We start from the raw sequence: 21379 nt of genomic DNA on the forward strand, positions 1-21379 counted from the left end.
AAAAAAACAAGTGCATACATGAGCTCAAAGTGGTGCCGTGCCGTGCCAACCACAATATATATTGTCCTAGCTCTCAATGGTCAAAATCATATATACCGCGTACGTAAATCAATCTCATCCTCACAAAATCTTGCCCCACGCGCATGTTTCTCTGATACTAATTAATATTAAAATTTAATTAAGTCGCACTCACTGATCAGGAAAATTAAAGTACTGTCCCGGCTGTCTGTCTTGTGCCAAATAGTATTTCTTGGCTTTACATCAATGAATTAGGGAATACTGTCAAATTTATTCAAAAAAACTACTGTAATTAATTAATTATAACCTTTTTACATCATCAATTACGACTTCATTTTCGCATTATTATTATTATTATTATAATGCAATTAGGAGATAGTGATCGATGAGATACACACATGCATACGCTAATTAATGTGACATTTTTAACATTTCCAAATCCTAATAATAATGCGACATTTCTAAGTTGTTGCTTCCTGTAGACACAAAATAAAAATGCAAACCGTACCGATTTTGTCTCGTGTAAACTCAAGATAACATTTTCTCATTGCATATATTATATAGTAACCAAATATTTTATCTTCTCTCGCATAATGAACATTAATTGACCAGAGAAGGACATAGAGTAAGAAGGGAATAAACGATTGGACATGTTGAAAAATGGTCACACACACAAGTCGGCCGCAATTGTTTAATTTCTTCCCTCCTTGTTGGGCGGCTACTAGGTATAAAAAAAAGGTATCCTTATTCCTTATCCGTTCTCTTTTCAATAGAATTACAATTTTCTCACCTCTTTCTTTTTTCTTTTTTTGTTCTTTTTTTTTTTAATTTTATTACTATTGAAGTGATAAGTTATTAATGATAAAAATAAAACCGTATTAGTAGGGTTCTATATATATTGTCTATACAAGAGTTGGTAATAACTCTTAACAACTCGATAGTTAGTAAATATTTAGACTTCAAGTCCCTTCTATTATTATAATTAGTATGTAACCCCGAGCATATGCACGAGTACAATTAAAAACAATCACAATTTTACGATTCAAATTATACATTTTTTTGAAAATATGTTCAAATTATACATGGTATTAGTTTATACATTTTTTAAACCATATATTTCTAAAATATATAATGATTTCTCATTATATATATATGATTTAGAATTTAATTAGATTTAAACTTTTTGGTTTTTGCACCTAATAATTCCTTTGTCACAAAAAAAAAAAAAAAAAAATAGATGGATTTGGACTCTTCGATTTTTACACTCAATAATTCATTTGGCACAAAAATTAGAATTAAATGAGACACATGGCACAAAATTAAGAATCCAATTGAATTTTAATTGGATTTTTTTTTCTAAGCTTTGGCTTGTAATATACATATATATATATATATATATACACTATTAAATTATTCTAAAATTAAAATTTAAAAAGAATTCTTAGTATAATCATATTCATACCATCAATCAAATATTCATTCTTGTTATAAAATAATTTTTCGATAGATTTCGCCATCCATGCCACATGTGCTTGTGCTGCAAAACTTTATTCAAGAGGACATGGACCAATAGGTCCAATAGCAATAGGGCAAGGCATTTTCTACATTTGTGGCTGAAGTTTTGTGTAGTTGTTGCCATAAAACACTTGGTGGTCACACTCTAAAAATTATCAAACCATCTGCTTGACATTACTACCATATAATATTCGGAAGTATCAAGTATATGCTTGTCGATTTATATGCATGCGTCATGTCATATATATATCTTGACCTTGACGTTGAGAGAACAAGAAAATAACTCAGCAGAATTCAACTTTTGTGAATACAAAATTTTCATAGATCAAGGATGAAGAATGACTTTAGAAGAAATGGGAGTGGGAAATGGACCATGTGCATGCATGAAACATAGATAAGGGATTCAATGAATTTTTACTTATAATTCTTTTTTATTTTTTCTGCAACAAGATTACAAGGGCGGCCTCGATGCTAAAAAGGCGTGTGTAATTTCAAACGAGTCTATGTCAAGATTAAAGGTGGCATATTCCACTTTTTTTTTTTTTTTTCTTTTTCTTAATTTTTGAAAGCTGGCATTCCACTTATTGAATAAAGTTTCTTATTGTAGTTCTTAGTAGGTTCGGTTCATAGATTTTCCAATGTCAGCATAAGTGGATGCAATAATGTTTTCACGACCAAAAAAAAAAAAAGGCATTTATAAAGGCAAATGAAAAAAATAAAATAAAAATTATATTTGATGGTAACTTGGTAATTATCTTCTTTTTTTTTTTAATCAACTTGGTAAATTATCTTTGATGTGATTACCAAGAAATGTCCCATTTTTTGAAAACGACTGTTTGGGCGGCAGACAATACCGACAAAAAAAGACATGGGCTACCTACTTGCAGTATTAATTCATTCTTAAAATAAATAAAAATTGCAGCATTAATGTAAATAAAATTTCCATTTGCAAGCCATTGAGAACGCAGGTCCGATTTGAAATCTCTATTATGATCGTGAAATCAAAAGTTTACCTGTATCATACTGGCACTCAACTCAAGGCCATTGGTTTCTTTAGGGAATAAATAAATAAAAATAAAACTTCGAGGCCATTTGTATAATTTAACTAGTTATTTATAATTATTTGTGAATTTAATTTATATGGCCACGGACGGCCGTTCATTAAAATAAAAAATGGTAACAACAAAACATGTATAATACATGCTGATTTATCTTGTAAAAAGAAAAAATTAATTGATATTAACAGTCTTTTGTTTTGTTGTAAAATATTTTTAGTTGAAAATATTTTCAAGTGTTTCATATATCTTAAAATGAGAAGAAAATAACTCATATCACAACCTACTAGCCATCCACCAACTCGATGCCCATCAAGCTTGCCACCACCAAATCTCTTATTAGATCGAGCCATGACCCTATTAACTAAATCAGTGCAACCCCAAAGAATTCATGGGCCCAGACACCAAATCAACTTAGATGCTAGATTGGCACTTTCCAGCTGCCACCATTGACGCCCTTCAATCGCAATTGGAGCCTCCCAAACTCCCAGTTGCAAATCGAAGCTTCACCTCCACGATTCACCAAAACCCAATCACCAATCATTGCAGACTAAGCTCTAGAGGGGAGGGTTGGAAGGTGTACGACGAGTGTTCAAGGGGGGATTGTGCAAGCTGGTTAGTTTGTAAAATGTTTTACCAAGTTTATTTTTCTTTTATAAAATGTTTTATAAAATTTTACAAAGGGTTTTATAGTCAACTGAAAATGTTCTTAGTTTTGACCAATATTTTACAACAAAACATTTATTTTAAAATGTTGAAAATATTTTCAATAAAACATTTTACAGCAAAACAAATCAAGCATAAAAGACACTAGTGACAAACCATAAAGTAGGCCTGTCCAGACCCATTCGAAACCCGACCCACCTGGAGGATCCAATCGGCGACCGATTCGAAACCGACCGACCCGATCAAGTCACCGGTTGGCGGCGGATCATTTTTTCCAAAAACCGACTCCGACTAGTCGGTCTCGGTTTTCCTCTCCCAAAACCCGAAAAATCCGATCCGACCGATGTTTAAGAATTTCCAGCCAAAATTTCCAGATTCCGGTGAGTTTTTCCTAGATTCCGGCGAGATTTCCATATTCCGGCCTCAAATTTCCAGATTCCAACTTCAAATTTTCAGATTTTGGCAACAAATTTTCATATTTCGGCGACTTATCAAGTAGATCTAGTGATATTTCATCCAAATCTAGTGAAATCTCATCGAATCAGGTGAGATTTCTTCCAGATCTGGCGAAATCTCACTGACTTTTCGCCGTTTTCTCGCCGGAACCTCAGATCTTGACTCCGACCGACCCGCCTGAAACCAATTGGATGTCTGAACTGCCCGATCCGATCAGTTTCTCGGTCGGCGGCGGGTTGATGGCAGACTCCACCTGATCAGGTCGGGTCGGCGGCGGGTTGAGCACAAACCCGACCCGCCCGACCCATGGACAGCCCTACCATAAAGCATTCCATAAAAGATCAAATAACAAATTGGGTGCCTAAAATAAAAATAAATTCCAAAAGATATCTACACATAACTTCTAAATGAATTATAGGTGTAGGGAGAAAGAGACAAAATCATATAGTGGGTTTTGGGCTTCACCCGGGACAATTGACAAGTCCGAGGAGAGGCAAATGGTTGTAAAAGGGACTCTCAGTTAAAGTCTCATAAACAGGAAATGCTTGAAAGATGATCCGAGGAGTAATACCTCCTCAGATGCGATTGATGTAACTCAAATATGTAACTCTAGAAATTAGAGGGCCCCTTCGAAAGGCCCCAGTGATAGGAGTGTGCCACATAAACATACGAGGAAGAAGGAAACACAAAATATCTAAGGAAAAGCTGCTACCACCGCATTAAATGCATTGCAGCTATTTTTCTAGCCACATTTATGTAGAGAGGAACTCTAAACAGTGCTGCCTTGACTACCACAACTCACAGAAGGCTAAAGGGGGGTGTCTGATGGGACGGACACTCAAGTGGGAATTCAGATGATCAACAAGTGTAGGATCAAGATGACTCGAAGAGAGCTATATAATGTGAGAGATCCCCATGAGATGGGGATCGGGAAAAAAGAGAGAGAACACTGTAGCAACCTAAGTTGTCTCAATATCCAACTGTAATCATTATACACAATTGTAGCCTCCTCAGACTTAAAGTCCACTGATATCAATATCTCTTATTTGTGTTTAACTGTCATTTAATTCAAGACTTGCCGTTGTACAACTCATTAGGCCTTAGTTCTTCAACCCATTCTCTACAAATCCATTGTGTTGGGCCTCTTAGACCAAAACTCCATACATATTTGGGCTTGGGCCCCAAATTGTGTCCCTACAATAGGTAATCAAAATAAATATGTTTAGGACATTGCCAATTAATAAGTACAAAAATATGTAAAATTTTGATGCCCCTAGACACTAAACAATTAGAAATTTCTCCATAAATGTGCTTCACTTAAACCAGTCAGTGTCTAAAGACAAAGATACTACAATCGACAAACCATGTAGTGAAACAACAAGGAGGAAGAATATCAAAAGGGCTAATTTGAGCCTCTCCTTCCAATCTCTCTCGATCTTTGAGTATTAGGTGGGAGTATTAAAGTTACGAATAGGTGGCCTTTTTAAAATAATATATATATATATATATATATATTAATAGGCAAAATTCAAAGAGAGTCTAATTAAAATTTATAATTGGAGTCTAATTTGCGTCATGTGTCCAAAAATTATTCTAAATTTGGGTGCCAAGGGAGGACCACACCATAAATATATGTACAGATGTCCTCAAATCATGTATGACTCTTTAATGACTCTTTTTATCTCTTGTCTATATATATGAAAAGCCAAAGCTTAGAAAAAAAAAAAATCAAATTAGAATCTAAATTGAATTTCAATTGGAGTCCAATTGTGCCCCATGTGTCCCATTTAATTTTTAATTTTTGTGTCAAGTGAATTATTGAGTATAAAATTTGAAAAGTCCAAATTCAATTAAATTCTAAATTGAATTTTAATTGGAGTTTAATTTTGCACCATGAGTCCATCCAATTTTTTTATTTTTGTGGTAAGTGAATTATTGGGTACAAAAACCGAAGAGTCTAAATATATATAATTAGAAACCATTACATATTTTAAAAATCTATGGTTTAAAAAATGTATAAGCTAATAGCATGTATAATTTCAATATCTTTGTTGATGCTCGTTTTTGCAAATCCGTACCCAAAGCCCACAAGGAAGAAAGCCCAATAAGAAGCAAGGTTCAAAAGCCCATAGTGAGGAAAGCCCAACGAAAAGTAAGATATAAAGGTCCATCAAGAAGACTGACGAGCAAAAAAGGCCCAAAGAAAACAGAAAAGAAACAAAAGCCTAGACTTATGCTTGGGTTAAGAAAGAAATGCATGGGGAAGTGATTTGCAGCAGAATACAAGTCTGCTGCAAAATACAGATTTGTAGCAGAATACAAATCTGCAATAGATTAAGACAAATTAGGCCTAATAACCTTTTGACCCAATGAAGGGCAGTAAGCCCATAAAGCCCATAATATATTTATAAAAGAAGAAGAGAAGCCAAACCTATCTCTAGGAAGAGACACGGTGAAAGAAAACAAAGGCAGCAATGGTAGAAAACGCATGAAGGAGAAAGAAAACAAAATCAGAGAAAAGACAAAAGAAAACAAGGCAAGCATAAGCAAAATAGACACACAACAGAACAGAACAAAGCTAATCTGCTACAGCAGAAATGGCATGGGAACAAAAGAAGACAAAAATAGAGGATAGTGGAGCAAGCATACAAGGGTCGGAGCACCACCAACCTATACCTAGCCAATACAAGGGAGGTGGGCCCACGGTCAAGGGATTCAGAGGGTATGGTTTAGTGGTGGTAGGGGGAAAATGGGTCAATATTTGGTTTCCAACCATGACTTTTTTTGGGAATCTACCTCGTTGGGATGGTATCTTACCCAAAAGGGGTAGTAGATGGTTGGGACCATTTGATGCATGTCATAGAGGTAGGTGGTAAGGTAGTCTAATCCTTATCCATTTGAACCCAGAGGTAGAGGTATACAGTATGAACAAACAAAAAGGAATTTTGTCATGAAATGAGTAGTGGTGCAGTAAACATGTACTAAGCAATGGTAGTGGCTCAGTAATCAATGGGTTGGTGGGCAGTCCTGAAAGAATACCCACAACAAACCAAAAACAATTGGTGAAGCCCTAGGGGTAAAAGGGATAAATCTTATTGGATCAACTCACTATAAAAAGAGGAGGTAGACATAGATGAGAAGAGGCACCTAGGGAGAGGGAGATTCAAAAGGGAAAAGACCTAAGGGAGAAAAACAACCCACGGGAAGATAGTAGTCAGAAACTAAGAGTAAAAAGAACGAAGAGAAAGGGAAAAAAAAAAAAGGTGGTAAAAAGAAGAGAGAAAACACGGCAGAAATAGGGGCATGCATCAATAGACCATCTTTTCCCTCCCTCTTAGCAAACCCACTCTTTGAAGTCCCCCAAAAGTAATAGCTAGTAGTTATTTAGGCCTATTTTTCAAAATGAATAACTTTGATTGCAAAAGCCTATGAGAAGGTTGTTCAAGTTGGGATTTGGGTTTCTTCTTGGTTTACTTATTCTATTGGAAGATTCAGTACTTGATTTCGATTGCAAATATATTTGATTTCACTCGTTAGAACTTATATCTGCTGTAGCACATTTTTTTATCACGTTCTCTGCATCAGTGCTGTGGTATCTTTATTTGTTATACTAGTTATTTTGTTGTATCACCTTTTTATTATATTTACCATGTTAGCTATTATACTAACTAAACATTTTCTACTGAAACTTTCTTATTTCTTTGTTATTACGTGTTTTACTTTTGATACTAACTAATCATTATCCTACCATAAGTATATATACATATACATTGTATCTCATGTTTTGCAAAATATATTGTATATTTTATATATGTATGTGTGAATACGTATAAGTACATATACAAATATATGTTTGTATATATTTGAGAATACACTAACCCACGTAAACTAACGTTTGCTTGATGGGTATTTTCTTTGGGTTTTAGAGTTGTTTATGTGCAGGAAGTGGAGAAATATTTTCTGTAGTGGAAAATGAAGAGTAGTCATTCACACTGTAGAAAAGTGTAGAAAACTTTACTGCACAGCAGAAAGTTAAGAAAAGCCAGCTATGCAGTAGAAAATGCAGAAATGTTATGTTGCAGAAAAATGCAGAAGATGTTATTGCACAACAGAAAGTTAAGAAGAGTCAATCCTGTGGCAGAAACTAGAGAAAAGTTCTTTCTGTAGCTGAAACGAGGAATAAGCCCATTTTGTAGCGTCTTTCCTTAGACTTTGGACTCAAATTTGTGCACAAACTAGCAGCTGCAAAATGGTACCTTGAAGCCCATTCCGCAGAGTGTCAGGCCCAACTTCCTTCTTAGAAAAAGCCTAAACTAAACGTTGTCCAATAACATCAAAACGCGTGTCTAAGGTACAAGAAACGTAAAAAAAACCCTCAACAATCTTCTAAAAAAATTTATAAATTGAACAGTATAATTGTGATTGTTTTTAATTGTATCTGTGCATATGCACGAGGTTACACATTAATAATAATGAATAAGCAACCAATGAACTAATTCAAATACATAAGCAAGTAATCGAAAACTATGTAAGCTGAGTTTGGAAGCTTGAATTTAGATTTGGATTTGGATTTTAAATAAATAGATTTGAAATGCCATGATTTCAAATCTATTGATTTTATATATAATTTCAAATCCAAGAATTTTAAAGGTTTTAAATTCTTGGTGGATTTGTAAAATCCAAACGCTTGACCTCTTTTAAACTATCCAAACAAGGCATTTAGATTTGAACCACCAAAATCCAAATCTACGTACCCAAATCCTACCATCTAAATGAATTCTCAAATGCTGCAAAATATTCAAATTTTTAAGGATTTTAAAAAATATATATATAAAATCTTGGTTTTTGTTGCTAATCTATCTCTCACCTCACATATGATAGCTTTCAACATCCCCATTTCACTTCTCACTCTTCCGTTCTCCGAGTCTTTCATTTCTATCTCACCCAACGTGATTAATGGTAGCCTCCCAAGCCAACTTACATATTATTCACTTTAAAACATTACTTTTTTTTTCCTTCTCAAAAGAAAAAAGTAGCTATTTTCTTTGTGTAGCAAGAGGCTAAACTCTCCTTAAATCAAGTGGTTACCTTTTATTCTTTAATTAAAGATTTGAAAAAATTACATAACTTCCCAATAGTTTAGGGACAATTTCAAATTAAACCTTAAAGCTTGAAAACTTTAAATTAAAACCATAAATTTATAAATTATTTGAATTCATACCTTTAACAAGTCACTATTAACTAAAAAAAAGTAAAAATTCATATAGGTTGTGACTAAAATCTATCTTAATAAAAAAATATATCAATATTAAATTAGAAGACCTCTGTACATTATATAAGAATCGTGAAATTATTATAAGTATATATGAAAGTTACTAACATTGTTTATTTTTTATGAAACTTTATTATTATATTTTTTAATATATATATTTTATTGTTCAATTTTAATTATATTATTAGAATATGTAGTAGTAGTTCCTTTTATGAAATCTCAAACGGAGCCTTAAGGTTGTTTACAAACTTACAATCTATTCTAACTCATGCCCCCAGGCTCCAGTTACGTATTTGCCTATTAAAATGACATCTAATGTTAGTGAGAGGGCAGTTAAAGATAGGTGCTCTCTTAATAACTCAATTATATATGTTGCTACAAAATTCACGTAACAAATTACAAAACTTCCTTTGCAATCCCATATGAGAGAGAAGCCTATATATTGTCAATAGAGCCAGCTAAGTAATAAAATCATGTTTGTTGTCTCTTAGTCTAATCTGACTTCCCAAGCATGTGTACAATTGAATTCCCCATTTGCAGCCGGCAATAAATTGTCTTATTAGCAAACTTGTTGATTTGAACCAGAACAAGTTGATCTAACATACTCAGATGCCAATCCAAATTGCTGTCTCCAAATATGCTTGACGACTAAGCATACATCATGCTGCCACTAATAAATTGTCTTATTAGCAAACTTGTTGATTTGAACCAGAACAAGTTGATCTAACATACTCAGATCCCAATCCAAATTGCTGTCTCCAAATATGCTTGACGACTAAGCATACATCATGCTGCCACTGCCAGTGTCATCCTCAAAAATTAATAACCTATATATATGACCAAAAATCTGATACAATGGCCATTCATTGCCATGCCAAAAGTGTATAGCCTCCACCTTCCTCCACTCTAAAATTCATGAGTGCTCTAGTTATGCACTCAATTGAAGCAACTTCCTCTTGCTCTAATAAAAATTTAAAACAATCTCATGGAATATGAATTTTCCACCAAAAAAAAAAAAAAAAAAACTTCTTCCCCTCAAGACATCAACAAATAGATCTTTATTCGGGCCACACCAAATAGCTAGAATATATATATATAATCCAACATTCTGCCAACTTTTTTTTGACAGAAGACGATAGGACATTCTGCCAACTAAAAGCACGATACTAGGACTCTTTTTTTTTTTTTTTTTTGGAGAAAATCAACGACACTAGGACATAACTCAAAGTGCAAAGCAAACACCTCTTTAAGACCATTGAAAAGGGCATCTGCATATATTTCAAAAAAATGGTAACTACAAAACATGTTGATTTATCTTGCAAAAAGAAAAAAAAAAAAAAAAAACCGATTTATATTAATTTTAATTTGTTTCGTTGTAAAATATTTTTAGTTGAAAACATTTTCAAGTGTTTGGTGTGTCTTAAAATGAGAAAAAAATAACTCATATCACAACCTACTAGCCACCACAATATCAATTTGAGCCACCCACTCACCAACTCAGCGCCCACCAAGCTCGCCACCCCCAAATTAGCCAAAACCCTGACTAGATCAATTCACGACCCAAATAACTAAATCGGTGCAACCCCAAGGGATCCATGGCCCCAACAACCAAATCAACTTCTTTAGCCACTAGATTGGCACTTCCCAGCCACCATCAACGCCCTTTGTTAAGTACCTGTATTATTTAGTGTACATAGCATATTAGTTGTGCTAATTGAAATATATTTTGTTGTAATAGTGTGAGTGGCAGTTAGAGTCCTTATTGTAAACAGTGGCAATAGTGCAGGACAGTTAGTTGGTTAGTTACAGGGGATACTGATATAGGTATATGGTAGTTTGTATTGGATTCATTGATGAATAAGATTGATAATTCTGTTACACTCTCTCTCTCAATTCTACTATGGAGGCCAAGGTTCCCTCAAAGCAACCTACACAAAGTTCCTAAATCTTCTTAAGTCTTAACATTGGTATCAAAGCACTCGATCATTTCACACCATCATGATAGAAACTTGTTCCAATTCACAAAATTCTGAGAAAATCGTAGCTTTAGCTAGGGTTTCAAAAAGTCATGAGCTTACTTTGCAAGAAATTCAAAAGCAATTGCAAATTATTAATGGGTTCATGCAAGAATGGTGGAAACAAAGGAGAAGTGACAATAAGCCTCAAATTCAGACTCTTGAGCTCTTCTTGTTAACAAAAATGGGGGAAATTCAGAATCTTTATCTCAGAATTCTATTAAGAATCTAAAGTTGGAGTTCCCTAGGTTTCGTGGTGAAGACCCAACTTGTTGGGTTTACAGAGCAAACCAATTCTTTTCTTATCACAACACCCCTTAGCATTAGAAGGTGATTATGGCCTCTTTTTATCTAGATGAAGAAGCCCTGATCTGGTTCCAAGATGCTGAGCAAATGGGTGGATTTGCGAGTTGGGAAATCTTCATCAAGGATCTTCAAACTCGGTTTGGTGCCACTGCTTATGATGATCCCATAAAGGCACTCACTCGACTCAAACAAACCATAACTGTGATTTCTTACAAAGGTAATTTCGAGATTCTTTCTAATAAAGTTATAGGATTGTTTAAGTCTCATAAGTTGAGTTGTTTTTTGAGTGGGTTAAAGGATGAGATTAGGCTACCTATGAGAATTTTAATGCCTAAATCTCTTAATGAAGCTTTTGGTTTGGCTAAAATTTAGGAGGAGTATTTGATGAGTAGTAAGAAATCCTTTAGGAATGTGATTGATAACAATAAAACTTCTATATTGGGTTTGCCTAAAATGGAGGGTAGGAATGATGCTAAGGTGAAACTACCACTGCAGAGATTAACTAGTGCTTAAATGGAGGAAAGAAGGAAATTAGGGTTGTGTTACAATTGTGATGCGAAGTGGCAGATGGGACATAAATGCAAAGGAGCAAAGTTGTATATTTTGGAGGGATGGGATGTGGGAGTTGAGCATAAGTCAAGAGTGCAACTAGTGGAGTTGAAGGATGATGGGGTGGTGTTGGAACATCAAGGAATTGGGCAGCAGTAGGAAGATGTGCCTTTACTTGCTGAAATTACACTTTATGCTTTAGTAGTAGTCCTTCATCTCAGACTATGCGAGTTAAGGGCAAGATTATGAATCAAGAAGTAGTGTCTTTCATTGATTCTAGGAGCACTCACAATTTCTTGGATTTTACTGAGTTGCCTGCATTGTAATTACAATTGGATACTTCTAAGATTCTGGAGGTTAAGGTATCTGATGGGAGAATTATTAAAACTCTGGGGGTGTATCATGGAATTGTTATTTTAATTCAGGGAAATAGATTTGTGGTGGATTTCAATGTCCTGCATTTAGGGGGGCTATGTAGTGGTTCTTGGTACCCAATGGTTATGTACTTTGGAGGAAATTAGTTGGGACTTCAAGTTATTAACCATGAAGTTCTCTTATCTAGATAAAAGGGTGTTCTTGCAAGGACTTCATCCATCAGGATCTACCCTTTTAGATGCTAACAAGCTTTTTGGTAACTCTGTCAAGAAGGGTCTAGTTCTTCACATTGAAATTGTCAGCACCTTAAGTCCCAGTCAACCCTCATTGAATGTTGCACTATTAGATTTGCTGGATCAATTTTCTAAGGTGTTTGAAGTTCCATCACACCTGCCCCCATTCTGAGGACATGAGCACCAAATAATCCTTAACGAAGGCATTCCTCTAATTTGTGAAAAACCCTACAGGTACCCTTATTTCCAAAAAACTGAAATTGAGAAAATTGTGCATGAATTGCTTAAGGTTGGTCCTATCCAGCCTAGCCAGAGTCCCTTTTCTTCACCTGTTTTACTTGTTAGAAAGGCTTATGGGAGTTGGAGAATTTGCATAGATTATAGGGCTTTGAATAAGGCCACTATTAAGGACAAATTTCTCATTCCTATGGTGGATGAGTTGTTGGATAAACTTAATGGTGCCACAATTTTTTCTAAGCTAGATTTATGGTTAGGGTATCATCAAATCCGTATGAGACCTGAGAATATTCCTAAGACAGCTTTTCGTACTCATGAGGGTCATTATGAATTACTTGTGATGCCCTTTGGTTTGACCAATGCACCATCCATATTCCAAGCTCTCATGAATGTTGTTTTCAAGCCTTATCTTAGGAAACTTGTTTTAGTCTTCTTTGATGACATTTTGGTCTCTAGTCCTTACTTAGCTGATCATCTGTCACAATTGAGGATTGTTTTGGAGGTTCTGTTTTCACATCAATTGTATGCCAAAAGGTCTAAATGTGTTTTTGGATGTGCTGAGGTGGAATATTTAGACCATATAATTTCTGGTGATGGGGTTAAGGCTGACCCTAGGAAGACTATGGCAATGCAACAGTGGCCTGTACCAACTACTGTAAAAGCCTTTAAGGGTTTCCTAGGCCTCACTGGCTATTGTAGGAAGTTTATTAAAGGGTATGGTGCCATAGCCCAACCCTTGATTGATTTACTTAAAAAGGATGGGTTTCTCTAGTCTGATAAAGCTCTCACAGCCTTCAACCAACTCAAGGCAACAGTAGCTTAACCTCTTTTCTTAGCTCTTCCAAATTTTACAAAGCCTTTCACCATTGAGTGTGATGCCTCTGGATTTGGGTTAGGAGCTGTACTAATGTAAGAGAATGGGCTCATTGCCTTCCATAGTCAAGTTTTGAAGGGCAAGCATCTTCATTTGTTCGCCTATGAAACTGAGTTATTGGCTTTAGCCACTGTAGTTAAGAAGTGGAGACCCTATCTGCTTGGCAAGCCCTTTGTTGTGAGAACTAACCACCAAAGCCTCAAATTCTTGCTAGAACAGAGGATTGCTACACCTACTTAGCAAAAATGGCTTGCAAAGCTCTTAGGGTATGCCTTTTTGGTGGAGTAGAAGAAGGGGGTGGAGAAAAAGGTTGCTGATGCACTTTTTAGAAAATCTGATGGTGCTTATGAGTTGGATCAGCAGGGTGATTCTTTGAAGTCTAGTTGTTTGTTCCTTCTTTCTGTTCCTAACCCCACTTAGTTAAATACTCTTAAGGAAAGCTATACTCCAGATCAGTCTCTACAGCAGTTGATTCAGTCTATCCAACTAGGTACTATTCCTAAAGCGTTCACTTGGCAAAACAATATGATCTTTTACAAGGGCAGATTCTTTTTGGGACCAGGTTGTTCTTTGTTTCCCCAAGTGCTCCATCTTGTCCACAACAGCCTTGTTGTTGGCCATTCTGGGTTTCTCAAGACTGATCAGAGGGCAAAAATGGAGTTCTATTGGGATGGTATGAAATTTGACATTAAGAAGTTTGTTAGGGAATATGATGTGTGCCAATAAGTCAAATCTGAAACCTCTGCCCCTGCTGGATTGCTCCAACATTTGGAAATTCCTACTACTCCTTGGACTGATGTGAGTTTGGATTTTGTTGAGTGTTTGCCTAAGTCTCAAGGCTTTAAGGTAATTCTAGTGGTGGTGGATAGGTTGACTAAGTATGTCCATTTCATCCCCATTTCTCATCCATTCACTGTTGCTAAGGTTACCTCCCTATATATGCAATATGTCTTTAAACTCCATGGGATGCTTGCCACTATTGTTAGTGATAGGGATACCACCTTCACCTCCCTCTTTTGGTCTGAATTTTTTAGACTGCAAGGTACTACCCTGGCCATGTCCACAACTTATCACCCTCAATCTAATGGCCAAACTAAGATTGTTAATAAGACTCTCAAGCAATACTTGAGGGCCTTCACTGCTGACAAACCACATAGATGGGTTGAGTAGTTATCCTTGGCAAAATTCTAGTTCAATACTAACTTCCACACTCGTCTGAAGTTGACACCATTTGAAGCACTCTATGGTTTTGCCCCTCCCATCCTGCAAAGTTACATTCCTGGCACTACTCGAGTTGATGCCTTGGATTCTCTTTTGTGCCAAAGGGATGATGTTTTGGTTACTCTCAAGGCACACCTTGTTGCTGCACAGGAGAAGATGAAGTTTCAAGCAGACAAGCATAGGCAAGATAGGTCCTTTGATGTGGGAGATTGGGTTTGCTTGAGGTTACAACCCTATAGGCAGAATACTTTGGCTTATAAAGGGAAGTGGAAATCGTCCCCAAGGATTTTTGGACCCTTTCAAATTCTGCAGAAAGTGGGAACTGTATCCTATAAGCTAGCATTGCCTCCTGAGTCCAGATTGCACCCTGTGTTCCGTGTTTCTTGTTTGAAGATGAAACTTGGCCCATATGTGCAGTCCATGCCTACTTTGCCTCCAGTGGATGAGGAAGGTCAGGTGTCTTGTGAACCTATTGCTGTGCTGCAGTCTCGAACTAAGTCATTAAGGTCTAGAGTGATTACTAAAGTTTTCGTACAATGGTTACGTTGTCCTCCTGAAGATGCCACATTGGAATCCTTATATCAACTTTAGAATACATTTCCTCACCTTGTGGGCAAGGTGCTTTAAATGGGGAAGGTGATGTTAAGTACCTGTATTAGTTAGTGTACATAGCATATTAGTTGTGCTAATTTAAATATATTGTGTTGTAATAGTGTGAGTGGCAGTTAGAGTGCTTATTGTAAACAACGGCGGTAGTGTAGGACAGTTAGTTGGTTAGTTATAGGTAATGCTTATATAGGTATATGGTAGTTTGTATTGGATTCATTGATGTATAAGATTGATAATTCTGTTACACTCTCTTTCTCTCCCTCTCTCTCAATTCTGCTATGGAGGCCAAGGTTCCCTAAAAGCAACCTACACAAAGTTCCTAAATCTTCTTAAGTCTTAACACCCTTTAATCACGATTAGAGCCTCCCAACTACGAATCAAAGCTTCATCTCCATGACTCGCCTAAGTCCAACCACTGATCATTACAAACTAGGCCCTAGTGACCACCACAACTTAGGGCTATGACAATCACCTTTATGAGCAAGAGAGGAGAGGGGTGGAGGGTGTACAACAAGTGTTTAAACAGAAAATTATGCAAGCTAGTTAGTTTGTAAAATGTTTTAACAGGTTTTTTTTTTTTTTTTTTTTTCGGTTAACATTTTTTAAATCTATACAAAGGGTTTTACATTCAATTGAAAATTTTCTTAGCTTCAACCAATATTTTATAACAAAAAAAATATTGTAAAATTCTAAAAATATTTTCTATAAAACATTTTGATGAAACGTGACTTCGTCAGTTGAGTTGAATGTGTCCAGATGGATCCAAGCTCTCGTCTGGATACCTGCGTAAATGAAGAGACAGCTCCTCTCAAGGTGGTCATCGGTGTGGTGCCTGTCACAACGTCTTCGATGCTAAAGTCAGAATAGGAAAGTGTTTTGTAAAATGAAACAGAATAGTAGAATAACAATAAGTGTCTCTCAGAGTGTTTATGTACCTTATGTTGGCAATGTGAGGGCTTTATATATGTTGCCTTGGATTCTAGCTGTTGTGATGGTTAATGCCTTTCTTGGTAACGCCTCCTGCCTAGTAATGGGGCTTTAATAGGCTCCCATCGGCCTGCATGGTCGGCTTTGTAACTGCCCAAGTTATTTATTGACTATATTGAATGACTTCCATATCCTCGTTAGTGATGATTGGTTGCTTCGTCTGTCGAGATGACTTCGTCATTCTCAGTGGCTTCATCTAGGAGATGTGATCTCGTCAATCCCATCACATTTTATAGTGAAACAAACAGAGTATAAAAGAAACTTGTTGTTAACTATAAAACATTCCGTAAAAGTTCAAATAACAAATTGGGTGCCACAAAATAAAAGCGGATTCCGAAAGATGTCTACACATAGCTTCTAAATGATTCATAGGTAATCAAAATACATATATTTAGTGCATTGCCAATTAAATAAGTACAAAAATATGTAAAAGTTGGATGCCCCTAAACACTAAACAATCAGCATTTTCTCCATAAATGTGCTTCACTTAAACCAATTAGTGTCTAATTTGAGTGAAACAACGAGGAGGAGGAATATCAGAAATGCTAATACGAGCCTCTCCCTCCAATTTTTACAAATACCACTTTTTGATCTTGTTGTGTCTTTTTTTTTTTTTTAATTTTTTTAATAATGTTTTTAATAGTGCAAATAGAGGGGTGGGTTACAGAAGCTTAACGGAAGTAATTTTAGGTGAACAAAATGTCATTTATCAAACCACAGATAAACAATACGAATTCGGGTCAAACTATAAGTGAGTTTACTATAATTATCCCAAAAATTAATAAAACTGTAATTAAAAAACAAAAAGGAAAAAAAATTTATATATATATATGTATATATATATATATATATTTTTTTTTTGCATTACACAGGTTATTGACTAATATATATAAAATTAGTCTCATCACACGCGTTTTGTGTGTGGGATGAGGTTTTTTTTTGGTCTAATGTCATAATTTTCATTTTTTTTTTAATTTGGATAAGTTTGTTTTGAAAATACGGATTAGTAGGAGAGTTTCTTATTTTGTAGGTATTTTAAGTGAAGTTGGAGATATATTTTTGTCAGGTTATCTTTAAGTTTTTTCTATATTAAACCTAAAATTTAGGAACATTTTTTAACCATATAAAAGTCTATTATAAATAGTATGAATTAAAAACGTTTTTTTTTTTGGTTAATTTCATATTATTGTGTCACATAATTTTTAAATGTCATTATAAATAAATTGGAAAAGTCACCATTTTAATTCAAAACTTTTTAAATTGAAATTATGACTTAAGTCTCCAAGACATGATAATAATTACGAGTAACAAATAATAATAAAAAAAAAAGTAAAAACTCAAAAAGTTCACACGATTTAACAAAACAAACCTGAAATAATTGATTATGATAAAGTTAAAAACTCCTTGAGAGAAATAAAGAACCGATTGTTGCATTGTGTCATAAAGAACAGAGTTATACACGGCAACTACACGCGTTCGTACTTTCCCCTTACTTTATTTAGAGTTACCAGGCAGTTACCCAAAAATTAAAAAATAAAATAAAATAATACAAAAAGGACAAAGAACACAAAAAGATATTTTTCTCAATGGTGTCCTACTATTTTTTACAAACAAAAAATAAAAAATCACTAAATAATTACACATTTGAATAAAAAAGTTGTTGATTTATCAATACCGTCCGAGGACAAATGGGGCCCATCTCGAACATCAAATCAGTACGAGACTACGAGATATGACCGGGTTCAGTAAGTAAAACACGTCTACTACAACATTTATAAATCCCAGCTACCAAGTCTATCTCTCTCTCTCTCTCTCTCTCTACCTGAAACTAAATCTGAAACAGAAACTGAAACAGTGAAACCAACCAAACAACAACCTCAAAATTTGCTCCCAACCAAAACAAATCACACTTTTATCTCTTCTCTTCGGTTTTATTATTGTCTGTGTATGGCAGTTAGCTTATTAACCCAAGAGGTATCTGACTTATGTCTAGGAAAGCCAGCACTTAGGTGTCTCTCTGTCTCCGCCAACATTGGCGACGCCCTCTCCGCCTTGAAAAGGCTTCGCGAGAATTATCTCAGCGTTTGGACCTGTAATCACGACCACGATCCCGACGCTTCGTTTAGCTCTACCTCTAAGTCCGATGATTGTGTTTGCATAGGCAAGATTTGTATGGTGGATATAATCTGTTTCCTCTGCAGACAAGACTGCCTTAAATCTCCAACCGCAGCGCTGCACTCTCCGCTTTCTGTTTTGATTCCTAGGTCTCCAGCTGGGCTCGTTACGCATTTGGAGCCTCATGCCAGGTTTGTTTCTTTTTCTATTTTCTATAATCGCCTTTTTTTTTTTTTTTTCCTTTGGGAGTTTAGATTTGTGATTTTTTTAGATCTGTCATTCTATTTTTTTTTTTCTTTGTTTTTCATAATACTTGTGTACGGGGAAAATTATATATAAAAAGGCTTTAAAGCCTGATTCAGATTATGTCTTGAGTTTTTGATTTTGTTGGTTAAAATCTTATTAAACTTTTGAACCAACAATTTCAATTCGAATTACTCTCTAATTCGTTTTCATCATTCTGAAAATGGAGAACCCAGATTTGATTTCCTGACAATTACTTTCTCACTCTTTGCCAAGTTCTCTCTCTCTCACTCTCTCTCTCTCTAAATGGAATTCTCCAGCCTCTATGTTCAATAGATTCCAAATTGATTTATGAATCAGCTCTAGATAAAAAGCACAACGTTTAATCAATGATAATTACTAAGTTGAATAGCGACTTTTTGTGGAAACAATTTCACAAATTTTAGGATTGACAAATCCGTTTGGATACGCTGAAAACTGAAACCACTTTGCTACGTACTTCTAAACGTATGAAAAATTACTGTTCATTTTTCATAGGCTTGATCACTGTTCATGTCCATGAACAGTATACCCGCGCTAGTCTAAGAGGGACAAACGTGAACGTGGACGCTGTATCCAAACCAGGCTTTAGACTTGATTGAAATGTTGTGGTATAAATTTTAATTCTTTTTTATGTAATTTTCCTTTTATGTTTTTTTGTTATTAGAAAAATATGAAAAATTATGGAAAAATGTTTGAACTTGTATGGGTTGGGAATGGAACCTTTCTATTAGATGTGATTTTAAAACAAAAATCATTATAAGATTACGAATTTCTATTTCGTAATATACATATGCTAATGAACTATCATAATGATCATCAAAGATTGATAATTATCTCATTCATAAAATAATTAAATTAATCTTTAAAATAAAACCTGAATTGATGAATTAGTAAATAAGATTTTAGTAACATGAAATTTCACATGTTTATTAAGAACAAAGTCTGAAAGTGTTTGGGAGATTTTTCAAATATTTTACTTTTAATAAAAGTTGTTGAATAATATAACTAGTTAGATCAACTGTAACTTGATTGAGTGAGTGCAGGGTGCCATGAGACCAGCATCTTATATATATGAAGATTCCAACTTTGATACTTTTTTATTCAATTTCTTCTTTCTTTGTCAGGCTAATAGCAAACGGTCATCTATAGAGAGATATAGTGTAATTTGTTTTTTTATTTACTCCTGCAAATTGTGTGTATGTGTTCTTTCTAATCCGATTTTGTTATAATTTACAGCTTGGTGGAGGCTATAGATCTTATGCTTGAAGGAGCACAGAACGTTGTGATACCAATTCAAAGTCGGAGGAACACCACAAGTTCAAGAAAAAAGCTGCTTCTCCACAACAAGCCCTCCTCCAACTCTACCCTCCACAACAACCGCGAGTACTGCTGGCTTGCCCAAGAGGACTTAATCCGCTACCTCCTCAATTTCATTGGCCTCTTCAACCCCACTCCAATCAACCCCATCAACACCCTCAATGTAATTGAGACAGAAAACATCCTTGCCATCCAATATGACAGCCCTGCCTTGGCTGCATTGCCACTCATCTCTCAGTCCCTCATCAACCATACTTCTGTTGCCATTGTGGATGCAGACAGCAAGTTAATTGGCGAGATCTCGCCATTCACTCTCAACTCTTGTGATGAGATGGTTTCGGCCGCGATCGCCACTCTCTCGGCGGGTGATCTAATGGCATATATAGACTGTGGTGGTCCTCCAGAGGAGCTAGTACAGACGGTGAAAGATAGACTGGAAGAGCGAAATTTAGGTGCATTTTTGGAGTTAATGGAAGAGGAATCGATCATCACATCTTCGTCGGATGATGAAGTTGGTGGCAGTGGCGGCCACGGGAGGAGTGGAAGGTTAGGTGGGTATTCGGCAAGGCTGGTGAGGAGGTCAGAGGCTATTGTGTGCTACCCATGGAGCTCATTGGTGGCAGTGATGATTCAGGCACTTGCACACCGGGTGAGTTATGTGTGGGTTGTTGAAGAGGATGGAAGCTTGGCAGGGATTGTTACCTTTGTAGGCATGTTGAAAGTTTTCCGGGAACGTTTGAAGTCTATGATATAGCACAAAATGATGAGAATACAGAATTGCCAAATCCCAACTATCTAAAACCAGCTAGTAACCGAAAAAGAAAAATCTAAAACCAGCAAATACTTTCTAGTAATCAAATTGTGTGGACATTCAGACATTGTGAACCTTTCGTGTACTTCTTATAATAAGAAGCATATGCAGGTGCTATATTAAAATAAAATAGCTGTTTTTGGTTGGAGATATATGATCCTCTATTATTATTATTATTTTACAAGATAGAAATTTACTTTAGTCATAAAGTGTATATGGGTGTAAAACTCTTTTTTGGAGACTTGAACTCCGACCTTTACCTCTCACATCTCATAAATACATACTTGTAGAATGAATATCATACCAAGGGTCCGCAACGATAACCTCTATTAATTAAAATTTAAATGCTATGAAATTGAGGTGGTACAACATGAAAGTCTGTTTTACTTTATTTTAACAATGAATGATAAGGAAATAGTTATTTGAATCTGTGGCTCGAGGGGCATACAGGCCGAATGGTGTG

General features: G+C 35.5%; 1 protein-coding gene across 1 annotated transcript; it reads left to right on the forward strand.

Annotated features, from left to right (window-relative positions):
• The first annotated feature begins 18171 nt into the window (after window positions 1-18171).
• On the forward strand, window positions 18172-21068 carry LOC126725933 (CBS domain-containing protein CBSX5-like). The gene is made up of 2 exons (XM_050430954.1): window positions 18172-18694; window positions 20025-21068. Exons 1-2 carry the CDS (start codon window positions 18336-18338, stop codon window positions 20857-20859), a joined length of 1194 nt encoding a protein of 397 aa, XP_050286911.1. The 5' UTR covers window positions 18172-18335; the 3' UTR covers window positions 20860-21068.
• Window positions 21069-21379: the final 311 nt, after the last annotated feature.

Source organism: Quercus robur, chromosome 5 (assembly GCF_932294415.1).
Source record: "Quercus robur chromosome 5, dhQueRobu3.1, whole genome shotgun sequence".
Lineage (NCBI taxonomy): Eukaryota > Viridiplantae > Streptophyta > Magnoliopsida > Fagales > Fagaceae > Quercus > Quercus robur.

Bases quoted from the DNA above. Each gene is read 5' to 3' on its own strand.
- LOC126725933 (XM_050430954.1), top strand. From the start codon at position 18,336: ATGGCAGTTAGCTTATTAACCCAAGAGGTATCTGACTTATGTCTAGGA. The intron at 18,695-20,024 runs GTTTGTTTCTTT...TATAATTTACAG, and splicing joins CATTTGGAGCCTCATGCCAG to CTTGGTGGAGGCTATAGATC.